This window comes from Bufo bufo, chromosome 6 (assembly GCF_905171765.1).
Source record: "Bufo bufo chromosome 6, aBufBuf1.1, whole genome shotgun sequence".
Taxonomy (NCBI): domain Eukaryota; kingdom Metazoa; phylum Chordata; class Amphibia; order Anura; family Bufonidae; genus Bufo; species Bufo bufo.
The window spans coordinates 205,843,030-205,857,822 of NC_053394.1; the positions used below are offsets into that span (position 1 = coordinate 205,843,030).

The 14,793-nt window shown below is 43.9% G+C and overlaps 1 protein-coding gene across 4 annotated transcripts in view; it reads left to right on the plus strand.

Annotated features, from left to right (window-relative positions):
- The window catches only part of KAT6B (lysine acetyltransferase 6B), a 373,094-nt gene that overhangs the window by 291,257 nt on the left and 67,044 nt on the right, over positions 1-14,793 (plus strand). For all 4 annotated transcript variants that reach the window (XM_040435104.1, XM_040435105.1, XM_040435107.1 and 1 more), the window contains one exon: positions 2,063-2,156. In XM_040435104.1, the coding sequence (XP_040291038.1) occupies positions 2,063-2,156 (94 nt within the window). The remainder of the gene's footprint in view (positions 1-2,062; positions 2,157-14,793) is intronic.

A 14,793-nucleotide genomic window follows, 5' to 3' on the forward strand; every position in this document is an offset into this window, starting at 1 on the left:
TCCCCCGCCCGCCCTCCCAGTCTTTTGTCGCGGTCTTGTTGAATTTGGGGGGGTTAGTCGCCCAGTCTTTTGGGTGGACGGATATTAACTTAAGGGATTGTTTGGTATTTATTTAATTTAAACTCAGTATGATTAATTTATTGTGGTAATATTTATTGGTTAACCCCCAGATTTAATAAAGACCGCGGCCTTATTTATCCACAATTGGTTGTCAGTCGTTATTATTATAGGTATTAGTTATAAGGGGTTTGTTAGTTGTCGATTGTGACACCATGGGCCTTTACCATGGATTTATAGAATGGCAAGTAAGATCTCTTTGCACCCATCACACCCTGCACTGGGCATAATACAATAATGCGGTGTGCCATTTCTACATGTGTGTTCTCTTCTGTTTCTGTATGATTACATTGTAATGTACTGGTTTGAAAACTTCTACCAATGTGGAAGAGGAGGAAAAGCTAGTTTGTCTGCAGTCACCACTCTGGACATGTAAAAAAATGAAATCATTTTGTTATCCCCTACTTCTAGATTTCTTCTATGACCAATTTCACATGCGTGTATTCAGTGTGAGAAATAAGCTCTGTATGTATTTCCTGTCTTTGAATGCTGCTCCTGTGACATGGACACACAGTATTATAATGATTTACAGTGTAATGCTGCCGGTTTCTGCCTGACATTAGCTCCAATGATTTGTACTGTTGGCGTTATGGGAGTACAGTTCTCTAGAGTTGAGGTCAGGCAGCAAAACACTGCATTATAAATCATTATTAAGCCGTGGGTCCATGTTATAGGAGCAGCATTCAGGACAGGAAATGCCTCTGATACACTGAATGTATTTCTCGCACTGAATACGCTTGTGAAATTTTCCTATATCCAAAAAATTATGTATACTTGAGATTTTTTTCATTATTAAAGGGGTTTTCCAAGTTTTTAATACTGATGACCTATCCTGAGGATAGGTCATCAGTATCTGATCAGTCAGGGTCCAACACCAGGGGCACCCACGATCAGCTATTTGAGAAGGCAGCGGTGCTCCTGTGAGTGCAGTGGCCTTCTTTCAACTTTTCTTAGGCTAGTGACTATACATTCATCTGTCATGTGGCCTAGGAGCAGCTCTGTGATTCCAAGCACAGCTGCTATACAATGTATGATGCTGTGCTTGGTAAGCTGAGAGAAGCTCCGCTGCCTTCTCAAACAGCTGATCGGCGGGGGACTCCACCAATCAGATACTAATGACCTATCCAGAGGATAGAAACATAGAATGTGTCGGCAGATAAGAACCATTTGGCCCATCTAGTCTGCCCAATATACTGAATACTATGAATAGCCCCTGGCCCTATCTTATATGAAGGATGGCCTTATGCCTATCCCATGCATGCTTAAACTCCTTCACTGTATTTGCAGCTACCACTTCTGCAGGAAGGCTATTCCATGCATCCACTACTCTCTCAGTAAAGTAATACTTCCTGATATTACTTTTAAACCTTTGCCCCCCTAAATTAAAACTATGTCCTCTTGTAGCAGTTTTTCTTTTAAATATTCTCTCCTCTTTTACCTTGTTGATTCCCTTTATGTATTTAAAAGTTTCTATCATATCCCCTCTGTCTCATCTTTCTTCCAAACTATACATGTTAAGGTCCTTTAATCTTTCCTGGTAAGTTTTATCCTGCAATCCATGTACCAGTTTAGTAGCTCTTCTCTGAACTTTCTCCCAAGTATCAATATCCTTCTGGAGATATGGTCTCCAGTACTGCGCACAATACTCCAAATGAGGTCTCACTAGTGCTCTGTAGAGCGGCATGAGCACCTCCCTCTTTCTACTGGTAATGCCTCTCCCTATACACCCAAGCATTCTGCTAGCATTTCCTGCTGCTCTATGACATTGTCTGCCTACCTTTAAGTCCTCTGAAATAATGATGGGTCATCAGTATTAAAATTCTGGAAAACCCTTCTAACCATTAGGGGACACAGACACGTAAAAGCAGTGCTGTATTTGTTTTTTTTAATCAGATTATTATCTTAATATATTTAATTATGAAATTTTATTTTATTTTCTTTACAGGAGAAACTTTGCCAGCAGAAATACAATGTGTCGTGTATTATGATATTGCCTCAGTACCAGCGCCAGGGATTTGGAAGGTTCCTTATTGACTTTAGTAAGTTTATCACTTCAAACCCTGTGGAGAAGTAAAGGTGATGCTATTAGAAGCATTGTTACGGTGCCGTATTTCTTGACAAGAGCAGAATATGTTTTAAGTAGTTTTACTGATTATGGAGTGGTTTGATTCTGTGTAAATTTCATTATGTTTAGCCTGGAGTATCTTCTACAATTGTAGAAAACCAAATGTCGCTTTGATAAGTCTGTGACATGAATCCTTATAACAGAACAGAATAAATTCTTTAAGGTGAGATTTGAAGCAGATAAGCACATCACCATTGTGGCCTTCTTGAGAACTGTGGCCTCTTTAGAATTTTTGGTCAGTGATCAAATGTCAGAAACGTATAATTATATCCTTAACATGCAAAGTTACTGCTGTGAATTGAGTAACGCACTTCATTTATAATCTGTTATTTTTTGCACAACTCCAGCCTGCTAAGGATGTTGTCATGGATACTGACTGTATAAAAGCTTATAATAAATGCAATGGAAGTATGAGTATTTGTAAAATGTAGATGTAGTTGAAGAGGGAGAGGTTTTAGCCTTGTTCTTTTGGGCAGGTGTTTATAGGTAGTTTAAATGGGTTATCCCACAAAAAGTATTAATATTCAATAAATAGGGCATTTTAAATTAAGTAGTATACATATAAAATATTTTTTTATGGATATTACATTTTCCTCTCTGGCAGTGCCCAATATTGTCTATCCTTCTGGTACTCCTCCTCCTGCATTCAGTAGTAGATTGTCATGCCCAGCAGCTTCCCTTCCCCTCTCCTCCCCTCAGTGCTGGTGTATTGATCTCAAAGAGAAGTAGGTGAAGTGGACACTTTTTATTCATTCAACTCTACGTCTAAATTTGTAGATTTGTAGAAATATGTAGCTGTATCTCTATTGACTGTGGAAAAGGAAATTGTGGGGGCATTACATACCACCTGGAAGATGCATGTGCCACTCACCCACAGAAAGGGTAGCAATTCCTCCAGATATTTGAGTAAAAAACAGTTTAAAATCATAGGATCACTGTAGGTTCAAATGTGCAGAGCAAACCCTGGTAGTCTGTTCTGGCAGAGGAACAGATTACCGAAGTTTACTGTGCCTGGCATAGCCGGACACTGCTGGGTCCCCAGTGACTATAATTGGATCCAATGGGAATCACCAGATCCAAGTCGGATCCCTTTATAGTCAATGGGGACCAGTGATTCAGACAGGTTCATTTTATGTGTTATTGAACAAATTAAATAATTAAGCAGCCTGTAGTTATCATACTTTTGGTTCACTGATGGATACCTACTTGATTTGAGGATCATGTGTCAAAAATTTTCATATATATATATATATATATATATATATATATATATGTGGTAAGAGCTGAACGTGGGACAGAAGAGGCATGCCTACATACTGCCCCGACCTATCTGGCTGGAGTGTGCCCGGAGCCAGGTACGAGGTAAGGCCTAAATATGTGGGCCACCCAAGGAGGGATAGATGAGAAAAGGGGATGGGAGGGTGGGGCACAGAAACAACCGCTCTCTGCCTCCCGGCCACTAGATATAAGTAGAGGAGGCAGCTCCTCCCACAATTACAGGCTGTACACAGCCTTCACTATTTGTGGTAAGAGCTGAGCGTGGGACAGAAGAGGCATGCCTACATACTGCCCCGACCTATCTGGCTGGAGGGTGCCCGGAGCCAGGTACGAGGTAAGGCCTAAATATGTGGGCAAAATAATGACTGCCGCCACTGTGGAGGGTGCAATAGTTTATTGAGCAAAATAAAACTTGCAAAGCTAAAGAACAAAAGGCTCTAGATATTTCGACCTGGGGATTAGGAATATATCTCGCGTAACATGACGACCGCCAGCGACCCATCTTACGGATCACATGAACCTGATGCCTGGAAGCCACAGAAGCCGCTCCTATCCTAGAGGAGTGCCCGGAAATTGAGCTAGGATTGTATCCCAAACCTGCTGCTAGTGTGCGTATGTTAGTGATGAAACAGGCAGAGGAAAGGGGCCTGCCATCTAACGGGAGCAACGGGCCGTCTAAGGCAGCTGACTGGGGTAAGGCTATAAGTTCCTTGAGAACTTTGACAGGACACGAGCAATTGGACGTGGGAAAAAACTCTACTTCGGTGGGAGGAGCTGCCTGGTTAGTTTTGGTGGATGGAATGGACAGCGTGAAGTGGTTATCATGCCAGACGAGATGCCGCTTGAGGAGGGTGGTACGGCTGAACGAGCCGCAGGTGAACTCCCCAGGTCTAAGGAACCCATAGAACCCAAGGTACATGGCCGCTTTGATGGCGATGCTGGCAGAGTGCCCAAAAGGAAGACCGTCCAGGGCTAAAGACAACTTGCGAAACGGCTCGCTTGAGACCGGTTGCCTGCGACCCTGAACCCCCACGCTATTCTTTTGAATACCGCTAAGAGTAGCTTTAATGGCCTGATTTGCCATAATGGACTTGCCAGAGGGGTCGCTGAGCATCCGATGGTGCTGGATTCCCGCCAGATACAGCTTGATAGTATTAAAAGATAGGTGGCGGTAAGAATGACAATGATTGGATTCAAATGATCCACTGGACCCAGGAGGTCAATATTTATAATCCAGTAGTCGTGAGACTAATAGTTCCTGTTTCTGGTCAATTTTAAAACATAACTTTTTTAGTTAAAAGTTATGTTTTAAAATTGACCAGAAACAGGAACTATTAGTCTCACGACTACTGGATTATAAAGAATGACAATGAGCTATGAATGCCATGAGGGAAGTGACTTCGTTCAAGTCCCCCTGTGGATGGGTGTCTACAAACTGACGAAAGACCTTAAATCCTGCACTGTAGTTCCTGGCAGTATTGGCTGCTAAAGAATGCTGAACTAAGATCCGTGCAGAGGCTACCAGGGACCCTAGTCCAACAGGAGGGAGCTGAATGGCGGAGCTGGAGTACCGACGGGGTCTGCATCTGGTAGTTCCTGAAAAAAGATGGCGTAATTAAAGCGGGATAATGCAATAGCTGCGACATTCTTTGCCCCCTGAATGTGAAATGCGAAGAAATGAAAATTAAACTGCAAGGACAGCCAAACTAACTTACACAAGAGGGACATGATTTTCTGGGACTTTGCCCTCCCTTTCGTGATGACGTCTACTAACACCTGGCTGTCTGTCATGAAAATCCCTGACTTGTTGGCCCAGAGTGAACCCCAGACTTGGGCGGCTGCCACTATCGGGTACAGTTCTAATAATGGGGATGACTTCAGAGAACCGGCGTCGGAGATGAATTCCACAGGCCAACTGCCAACGAACCAGTGGGGATGGAATATGGCCACGAACCCACGAGAGGCTGCGGCGTCGGTGAAGACTGTGGGTGACGCGGAATCCGGGGAAGGCACGAACAGAGAAATGCCGTTCCACCTGGAAAGAAATTATTGCCACATTTGAAGGTCCGCCACAGCATGATTGTCCAGTTGGACGGTGGAATCCTGATCCGGAGCTGAAGGGAGGAGACTGAGGAGCCTGGACGTGAATGATCTCCCCTGGGGCATGATCCTGAAGGCAAAGTTTAGGGAACCTAACAGGGACTGGAGCTCCCGCTTGGACAGGACCCTGGACAAAGCCGCAGAGGAGACAGCGGCCTGGATCTTGGAAGCTTCGCTATGGGAAGGCTGGCCTCCATGCGGACAGAATAGAGGATGATGCCCAAGAAGTAGGGATCGACCGATATTGATTTTTTAGGGCCGATACCGATACCGATAATTTGTGAACTTTCAGGCCGATAGCCGATAATTTATACCGATATTCTGGGAATTTTCATTTTTGAGAAAAAAAAATTCCTACACAAATCTGCTGAAATTTAATGTTTATTGTTAATGTGTATTTTTTTTGTTTATTGTTAATGTGTATTTATTTTGGTTTTTTTAAATCTTTTTCATTTATACTTAATATTTTTGTGTTTTTTTTTTTTTTACTAACTTTTAGCCCCCTTAGGGACTAGAACCCTTGTCCTATTCCCCCTGATAGATCTCTATCAGGGTGAATAGGAGCTCACACTGTCCCTGCTGCTCTGTGCATAGTGCACACAGCAGCATGGAGCTTATCATGGCAGCCAGGGCTTCAATAGCGTCCTGGCTGCCATGGTAACCGATCGGAGCCCCAGGCTTACACTGCTGGGGCTCCGATCGGAGGAGCAGGGGAGAGGGGATCCTGTGGCCACTGCCACCAATGAGTAATACTGGGTGGGGGGGGGGGCGCACTGCGCCACCAATGTTTTTACTATTGGGATGGGGGTGGGGGGCGCACTGCGCCACCAATGATTAATACTGGGGGGCTTGGGGGGGCGCACTGCGCCACCAATGATTAATACTGGGGGGCTTGGGGGGGGCGCACTGCGCCACCAATGAAGATAAGTCTCTCAATCATATACAGGAGGCGGGAGCTGGCTGCAGAATCACATAGCCGGCTCCCGACCTCTATGAGCGGTAGCTGCGATCCGCGGCACCTGAGGAGTTAACTACCGCAGATCACAGCTACCGCTCATAGAGGTCGGGAGCCGGCTATGTGATTCTGCAGCCAGCTCCCGCCTCCTGTATATGAATAAATGAAAGGCTTATCTTCATTGGTGGAGCGCTGGCCACAGCCCCTCCCCTCCTCTTATGTTCTCTCCTCTCATTGGCGGCAGCAGCAGCACAGGGGGAGGAGACACTGCTTCCTTCTCCCCTGTGCTGCGGAGGGAACACAGAGAGCGCTGAGAGCAGCGCGTTCTGTGTTCCCCATACGTTATCGGTATATCGGCAAAATAGATGCCGATACCGATAACGTTCAAAATCCTCAATATCGGCCGATAATATCGGCCAAACCGATAATCGGTCGATCCCTACCAAGAAGGTAACCCTGGTACCTGGCCCCTCAGTCTTTGCTGCAGCCACGGGAACCTCTACCTTGGCGAATAGTTGCAGCAAACTTCCTAAACCCGTAGGTTCACCCTGGGGGCTCTTGATGATCAAACAATCGAGATAATGGATGACCATGTCCAACCCCCCATGATGAACCAGGATCCAATGTAAGGCGCACGCAAATCGATCAAACAGCCACGGGCTGCTCTTAGACCCAAAGGTGAGCCTGTTGGCGAAGTAATACCCATGTGCCCAATGCAAGCCATAATACTTCCATAGCTGGGGAATAATATGGAGCAACTTAAACGCATCCGCTATGTCGGCCTTAGCCAACCAAGCCCCTTCCCCAGCTAGCAAGATATACTGGATGGCCTCATCGATGGACGAGTACCTCATGGCGAATTCTTCGGATGGAATTAAAGAATTCAAACTGGGAATGGATGACATGTGAGGAGCAGACAAGTCGTAAATTAATCGCTTTTTATTGGAGGACTGCTTGGTAACCAGGCCAATCGGGTTTAACCTCCAAGTCGCGAAGGGGATTGACTGGAACGGACCCAACAGGAACCCTTTCTGGACCTCCGCCTGCAAGAGGGTATCTACTGCAGCCGGCTCCTGAGTAGCTGACAGCAAGTTCCTTCCTTCCCAGGAAACTTGAGGGAGGGCAATGAAACCCGTGTGGAAACCCCTCTAGATTCCGGATCTGGCGATCAGGATGGTCCTGCAACAGAACTTGTCTTGCACTGCTGAACATAAGTATTTGAACACCTGAGAAAATCTGTGTTAATATTTGATACAGAAGACTTTGTTTGCAATTATAGAGTTCAAACGTTTCCTATAGTTCTTGACCAGGTTTGCACACACTGCAACAGGGATTTTGGCCCACTCCTCCACACAGATCTCCACTAGATCTGTCAGGTTTCGGGGGCTGTCGCTGAGCAACACAGAGTTTCAGCTCCCTCCAAAGATATTATATTGGATTTAGATCTGGAGACTGGCTAGGCCACTCCAGAACCTTGATATGCTTCTTACGGAACCACTCCTTGGTTATCCTGGCTGTGTGCTTCGGGTCATTGTCATGTTGGAAGACCCAGCCACGACCCATCTTTAATGCTTTGACTGAGGGAAGGAGGTTGTTGCTCAAAATCTCACAATAAATGACCCCATTCATCCTCTCCTTAATACAGTGCAGTCGTCCTGTTCCCTTTGCAGAAAAGCACCCCCAAAGCATGATGTTACCACCCCCATGCTTCACAATAGGGATGGTGTTCTTGGGATGCAACTCATCCTTCCTTTTCCTCCAAACACGACGAGTGAAGTTTAGACCAAAAAGTTCTACTTTGGTCTCATCTGACCACATGACTGCTTGGCAATTGCCCCGTAGCCCTTTCCAGCCTTGTGGAGGTCCACAATTTTGTCTCTGGTGTCTTTTGACAGCTCTTTGGTCTTGCCCGTGGTAGTAGTTGGCGTCTGACTGACTTTGGGGTGGGCAGGTGTCTTTAAAGAGCTCAGACAGCTGCTACTAAGTTAGAATAATGAGTGGAATAGAGCTGGACTTTTTAAAGGCCCAGTAACAGGTCTTTGAGAACCAGAATTCTTGCTGTTTCTCAGGTGTTCAAATACTTATGTTCAGCAGTGCAAGACAAATAAATTCCTTAAAAATCATACAATGTGATTTCCTGAACTTTTAATTTTTTTAAATTCTGTCTCTGAGTGGGAATGCACCTACAATGTGAATTTCAGACACCTCCATGATTTCTAAGTGGGAGAACTTGCAAAATCGCAGGGTGTTCGAATACTTCTGTTCCTCACTGTATACAGTCAGGTCCATAAATATTGGGGCATCGGCACAATTCTAACATTTTTAGCTCTATACACCACCACAATGGATTTGAAATGAACAAGATGTGCTTTAACTGCAGACTGTCATCTTTAATTTGAGGGTATTTACATCCAAATGTGGTGAACGGTGTAGGAATTACAACAGTTTGCATATGTGCCTCACACTTGTTAAGGAACCAAAAGTAATGGGACATAATAATAACCATACATCAAACTTTCACTTTTTAATACTTGATTGCACATCCTTTGCAGTCAATTAAAGCCTGAAGTCTGGAACGCATAGACATCACCAGACGTTGGGTTTCATCCCTGGTGATGCTCTGCCAGGCCTCTACTGCTTGTTCTTGTGGCATTTTCCCTTCAGTTTTGTCTTCAGCAAGTGAAATGCATGCTCAATCGGATTCAGGTCAGGTGATTGACTTGGCTATTGCATAACATTCCACTTCTTTCACTTAAAAAAACTCTTTGGTTGCTTTTGCAGTATGCTTTGGGTCATTGTCCATCTACACTGTGAAGCGCCGTCCAATGAGTTCTGAAGCATTTGGCTGATTATGAGCAGATAATATTGCCCGAAACACTTCAGAATTCATCCTGCCGCTTTTGTCAACAGTCACATCATCAATAAATACAAGAGAACCAGTTCCATTGGCAGCCATACATGCCCACACCATGACACTACCACCACCATGCTTCACTAATAAGGGGGTATGCTTAGGATCATGAGCAGTTCCTTTCCTTCTCCATACTCTTCTCTTCCCATCATTCTGGTACAAGTTGATTTTGGTCTCATCTGTCCATAGGATGTTGTTCCAGAACTGTGAAGGCTTTTTTAGATGTCGTTTGTCAAACTCTAATCTGGCCTTCCTGTTTTTGAGGCTCACCAATGGTTTACATCTTGTGGTGAACCCTCTGTATTCACTCTGGTGAAGTCTTCTCTTGATTGTTGACTTTGACACATACACCTACCTCCTGGAGAGTGTTCTTGATCTGGCCAACTGTTGTGAAGGGTGTTTTCTTCACCAGGGAAAGAATTCTTCGGTCATCCACGAGTTGTTTTCCGTGGTCTTCCAGGTCTTTTGGTGTTGCTGAGGTCACCGGTTCGTTCCTTCTTTTAAAGAATGTTCCAAACAGTTGTTTTGGCCACGCATAATGTTTTTGCGATCTCTCTGATGGGTTTGTTTTGTTTTTTCAGCCTAACGATGGCTTGCTTCACTGATAGTGACAGCTCTTTGGATGTCATCTTGAGAGTTGACAGCAACAGATTCCAAATGCAAATAGCACACTTGAAATGAACTCTGGACCATTTATCTGTTCATTGTAATTGGGATAATAAGGGAATAACACACACCTGGCCATGGAACAGCTGAGAAGCCAATTGTCCCATTACTTTTGGTTCTTTAACAAATGGGAGGCACATATGCAAACTGTTGTAATTCCTACACCGTTCACCTGATTTGATTGTAAATACCCTCAAATTAAAGCTGATAGTCTGCAGTTAAAGCACACAGTGTTTGTTTGTTTTTAAATCCATTGTGGTGGTGTATAAAGTCAAAAATGTTAGAATTGTATCGATGTCCTAATATTTATGGACCTGACTGTAAATGTTATATGCGTATGAAAAGGCACAACAACCCCTTGAGTGGAAACCCCCCAAAAGGGAGCCCATTCTAGAAACCACCCCTCAATGAACGTTTCAAGATGTGTAGTGAGAACTTTGTCCTCAAAAGTGATTCATGGAATTGGCTGTGAAAATGAAAAATTAAAAATTTTTTCCATAAAAATTGACTTTAGGCCCAAGTTTTTCACTTTCACAAGGGAGAACTGGAGAAAATGTACCCCCTAATTTATTGCCCATTTTCTCCTGATTACAGAAATACCCTATATGTGCTTGTATACTGCTATATGGGCGTACCACAGTAGTCAGAACGAAAGGAGCACCAAATGGCTTTTGGAAGGCAGATTTCATCGGAATAATTGACAGGCGCCATCTTGCAATTGAACACACCCGAGTTACCCCTAGAGTGGAAACCCATTCCAGAAACTACACCCCTCAAGGAATATTTCAAGGTGTGTAGTGAGCACTTTGACCCATCGGGTGTTTCACAGAATTAAGAAAAGCTTAAAGTTAAGTTGCTTTACACCCAAATTTTTCACTTTCATAAGGGGTAACAGAATAAAATGCACTCCACATTTTGTTCCCCATTTCCCCTTGAATACGCCAACAATCCCATATGTGCTCAAAAATTGATGTATGGGCACACAGCAGGCTTCAGAGTGGAAGGAGCACCATGTGGCGTTAGGAGAGCAGATTTTGCTGGAATGGTAATTGGGAGCTATGTCGCATATGAAGACACCCTGAGGTACCCCTAGAGTGGAAACTGTTAGGAAATCTCAACGTCCCACTTGGTACCCCTGGCACCAAACTTCTAGTATCGGCTTGGTTTGAGTCTTGTTGTGACGTCAGAAGAGCGCTTCACTCAGTAGGGAATAAAAGACATAACAATGGTGTACTGAATGAACACTCTGAAGTTTATTTTTAATGCACACAGGTTATATAGAGGGGGCTTTACCCCCTTTATTAGCATATCAACGTAAGTTGTTTATTCAACCTATCATATTAACACGTTCTATTCTACAGACAGTAAAAGAGAAACAAAAACGGAACTTCCATATTAGGAATATTGTCCGGGAGTAGTGCCAAAGAGATAAAATTCAGGGTTACAGAGAAAAGAAACTTAACAGCAATCAGAGTTAGTTTCTAACAGAGAAATGAAACTTTAACAGAAAGCAGATTTAATTTTAACATATAAAAACATGGATTCCTTTCAAATCCCCTCTTAAAACCTTTAGTGTATCACACTACATGGTTCTTTTCTTTCTTGTCCTTTTTTTCTCTATATGATATTAGGTAATTCTTATACCGATCTGGGCTTCGATCCTCCGGGGGTAGAGTAGTCTGATATAATGACATATTAGAGAGCCCTTTTTCTAGCATTCGTCTCACACAGGGAATAACACATAATGCTACTACACTTATTACTACAATTACTATTAGTATGACAATCCCTAGTTGCATGAGACCTTGTTTCCAACTTGTGAACAACCCAAAGTATTGATCCCATGGATTATTTATACCTGAGTTCTTTTTCAGTTCTATTGACAGATCTTCAAGCTTTTTTTATAGCTATTGTGACCTTACCAGTGGGACCAGTATTATTTGGTATGTATGTGCAACAGGAGGTTGGATCTGTCAATACTCGGCACACTCCGCCCTTCTCTGCAAGAATCATATCCAACACCATTCGATTCTGGAATGTCATGATTGAGTCTGCTTGTAGTTCTTCTGCGACCCCTTGTAATGCATCTCTGGTATAGTTTACAAACCTTTGCTGATTGTAGTATATGTAATTTATCCAATCCACATTTTTATTCACAGTAATAATTGGAAATATTGATTCAAATCCGGCGGCTACTTGATCTCTAGCTTTGGACTCATCTGGAACCCCTCTTGGAACACCTATTGCATCTATATACACATGGGGATCAAAACTTGAAAGGGGGTTGCTTCTTTTGTTTATCTTTAGCACCCCTTTGTCTGTAATATCTGATTCAGTAAAAATGTGCATGTTCATTATATCTTTGGCAAGCGCACATTCACCTTTCCAGGCACCTTCCAGTCTGGATCTTATTTTTCCATCTCCACAGATCCAGCACACATCTCCTATGGAGTATACTTGGTTCTGAGTGAGGGATATGTTCAGATTGCTGTATTTGTGACAATAACCTTTGGTGAAATTCTGTACATTCCTCCCATGTGTACTCCCTTTGTAACATGTGTACTTACCTGGATACCTGCCCCTGGGCGAGGATTTTTCAACAACAGAGGGTATTTTGATTTCCATTCTGTACATGCACTGTGGTTATAAGAGATATTAACAAAAAGAGTCAAAAAACATTCTTCAACACTTTCTGGTAACACTAGGGGTACAGTACCTAGGTGTGGCTTGGCAACACCGCATATGTAACAGTTACTTTTATTCACAGTGGCTGCACTATACTTCATCCACTGCAGCCACAAATTAGCATCAGAAAAACCCGCCTCCATGGCTAAAGTGTCCTCATATGTGGGATCAGATATGGCCCTTAGATTTTTTACAGAAACTATATGTGGGGCTAGTGGGTTTTTGGGGACACCTGTGATGGGTTGGTATTCCTTAGACTTATATATATCTCTAAGTTTGAACATTTGCGTTACTCGGGAGGTTGCGGCTCCCCACATTTTATGGAAGTACCATCCCAGTACATAATCTCCTTCATCATATTTACCAGGGTTTTCTATTGCCAGTACAATTTTCATTTCCGCTGACCTTTTTTTGCAATAATTCAATGAGGAGGTGTCCACATAACACGTCCCTCTCTCAAGGAGTGTCATTCTAGTCAAAGGGGACTTAGAATTTTTATCCCTCCTTTTGAGGGCGCTTTCTGGCTTGTATCCCCATTCAGTCCCTGTATTCCATCTCACTGATCCCCAGTATCCACAATTTTTCCCCCCAATATGAGTCTGTTACGCAAACATAGGCCTGTCCTTGTATATAGGCTTTAGAGCAGTACTCATAGTAATAACATGTTTTTAGTATATCACAAAGACAAAAGGTGTAGGTAGCTACGTGAGTGTTAGATGGATTATACCAAAAGGTGATGACGCCGCCCTTACTAGTTGGGGCTACTTCTCCCTTACTACTAATTGGTAAAATCAACAAGATTATTGAAGCAATCTTAGTACATTCAACCATTTCCCAGAAAAGAGTGAGGAGCTCATCATGTCGGAGGTCAGGGCTGTCTGCCCCCGTTAGTACCTCTGGGCCTCGTTGGAGGTCAGGGCTGTCTGCTCCCATTAGTACCTCTTGTCCTTCTTCAAGGCCAAGGCTGTCTGCCTCTGTTCCTGCCTCCTCTCTTGCTCTCACAAGCTTCACTCGGGTGGCGTGGATCCAAGTTGGAGATTGTTCAGTCAGCACAGCTGTTCTGGTTACTGCAACCACGGTAGTAGGTGGGCCATATACAAAATCACCTTGAGCTCTTCCTTTCTGCAGTGTTTCAACCACCACCTCATCCCCCACCCTGTATGGGTGGGTGGGTTCCTGTGGAAGAGAGGGAGACTTACAAGCAACTTTTTTCTCAGTTTTGTTAAGTACCTGTATCAATTTGGTGACATTCTTCTCTTATTAAATCAAGGTCTCCTTCCTGCACTATTATTGGGCCCAGGGGGTGGGGAAAGGCCTTCCCATGAGTATCTCAATGCTGTTATTAAGATGGAAGCACTGTGTTGGGGAATGCATGGCTACCCCTCTTTGCAGACTAATCCTGTTTTAGGATTTTTCTGCAATACTGGATAACACCAGTCTTGCTGTTCCTGTTCAGTGGCATACCTTTTGAAGATCACTAAGCATTTGCGACATCTCAGGGGTTGGCGGTGCCGGACATGGCATCGCCCAATGGTTACACGGACCTGTGGGGTTGCATTTGGCCACTCGTTTCGCCACCTTATCTGCCAGCGCATTGCCCTGTGAGACATGATCCTTACCATCTGCTGCCTTGAATCCTCTCCTCTGTCAAATCATACCATGGTCCCACACTACCTCATGTGCGTACCCACTATCAGTATAGATGGTGACAGGTCTGCCAGCATGTAGAATACATGCTCTAGTGAGTGCAATGAGCTCAGCTGCCTGCTGTGTTGAGTGCGGATGCCATTGAGTAGGCCTACAACATCATGTGTAGTGTTCAAAAATGGTGTAACGTCACATTGTGAAAGGAGCTGCCAACTCTACCATCATAGCACAGGCTGCAAGAGAACACAGACATGCCGGCATCCCTTGAACAGGGGTGGGCATTACCTTTGAGAAAAATACACAAGGACG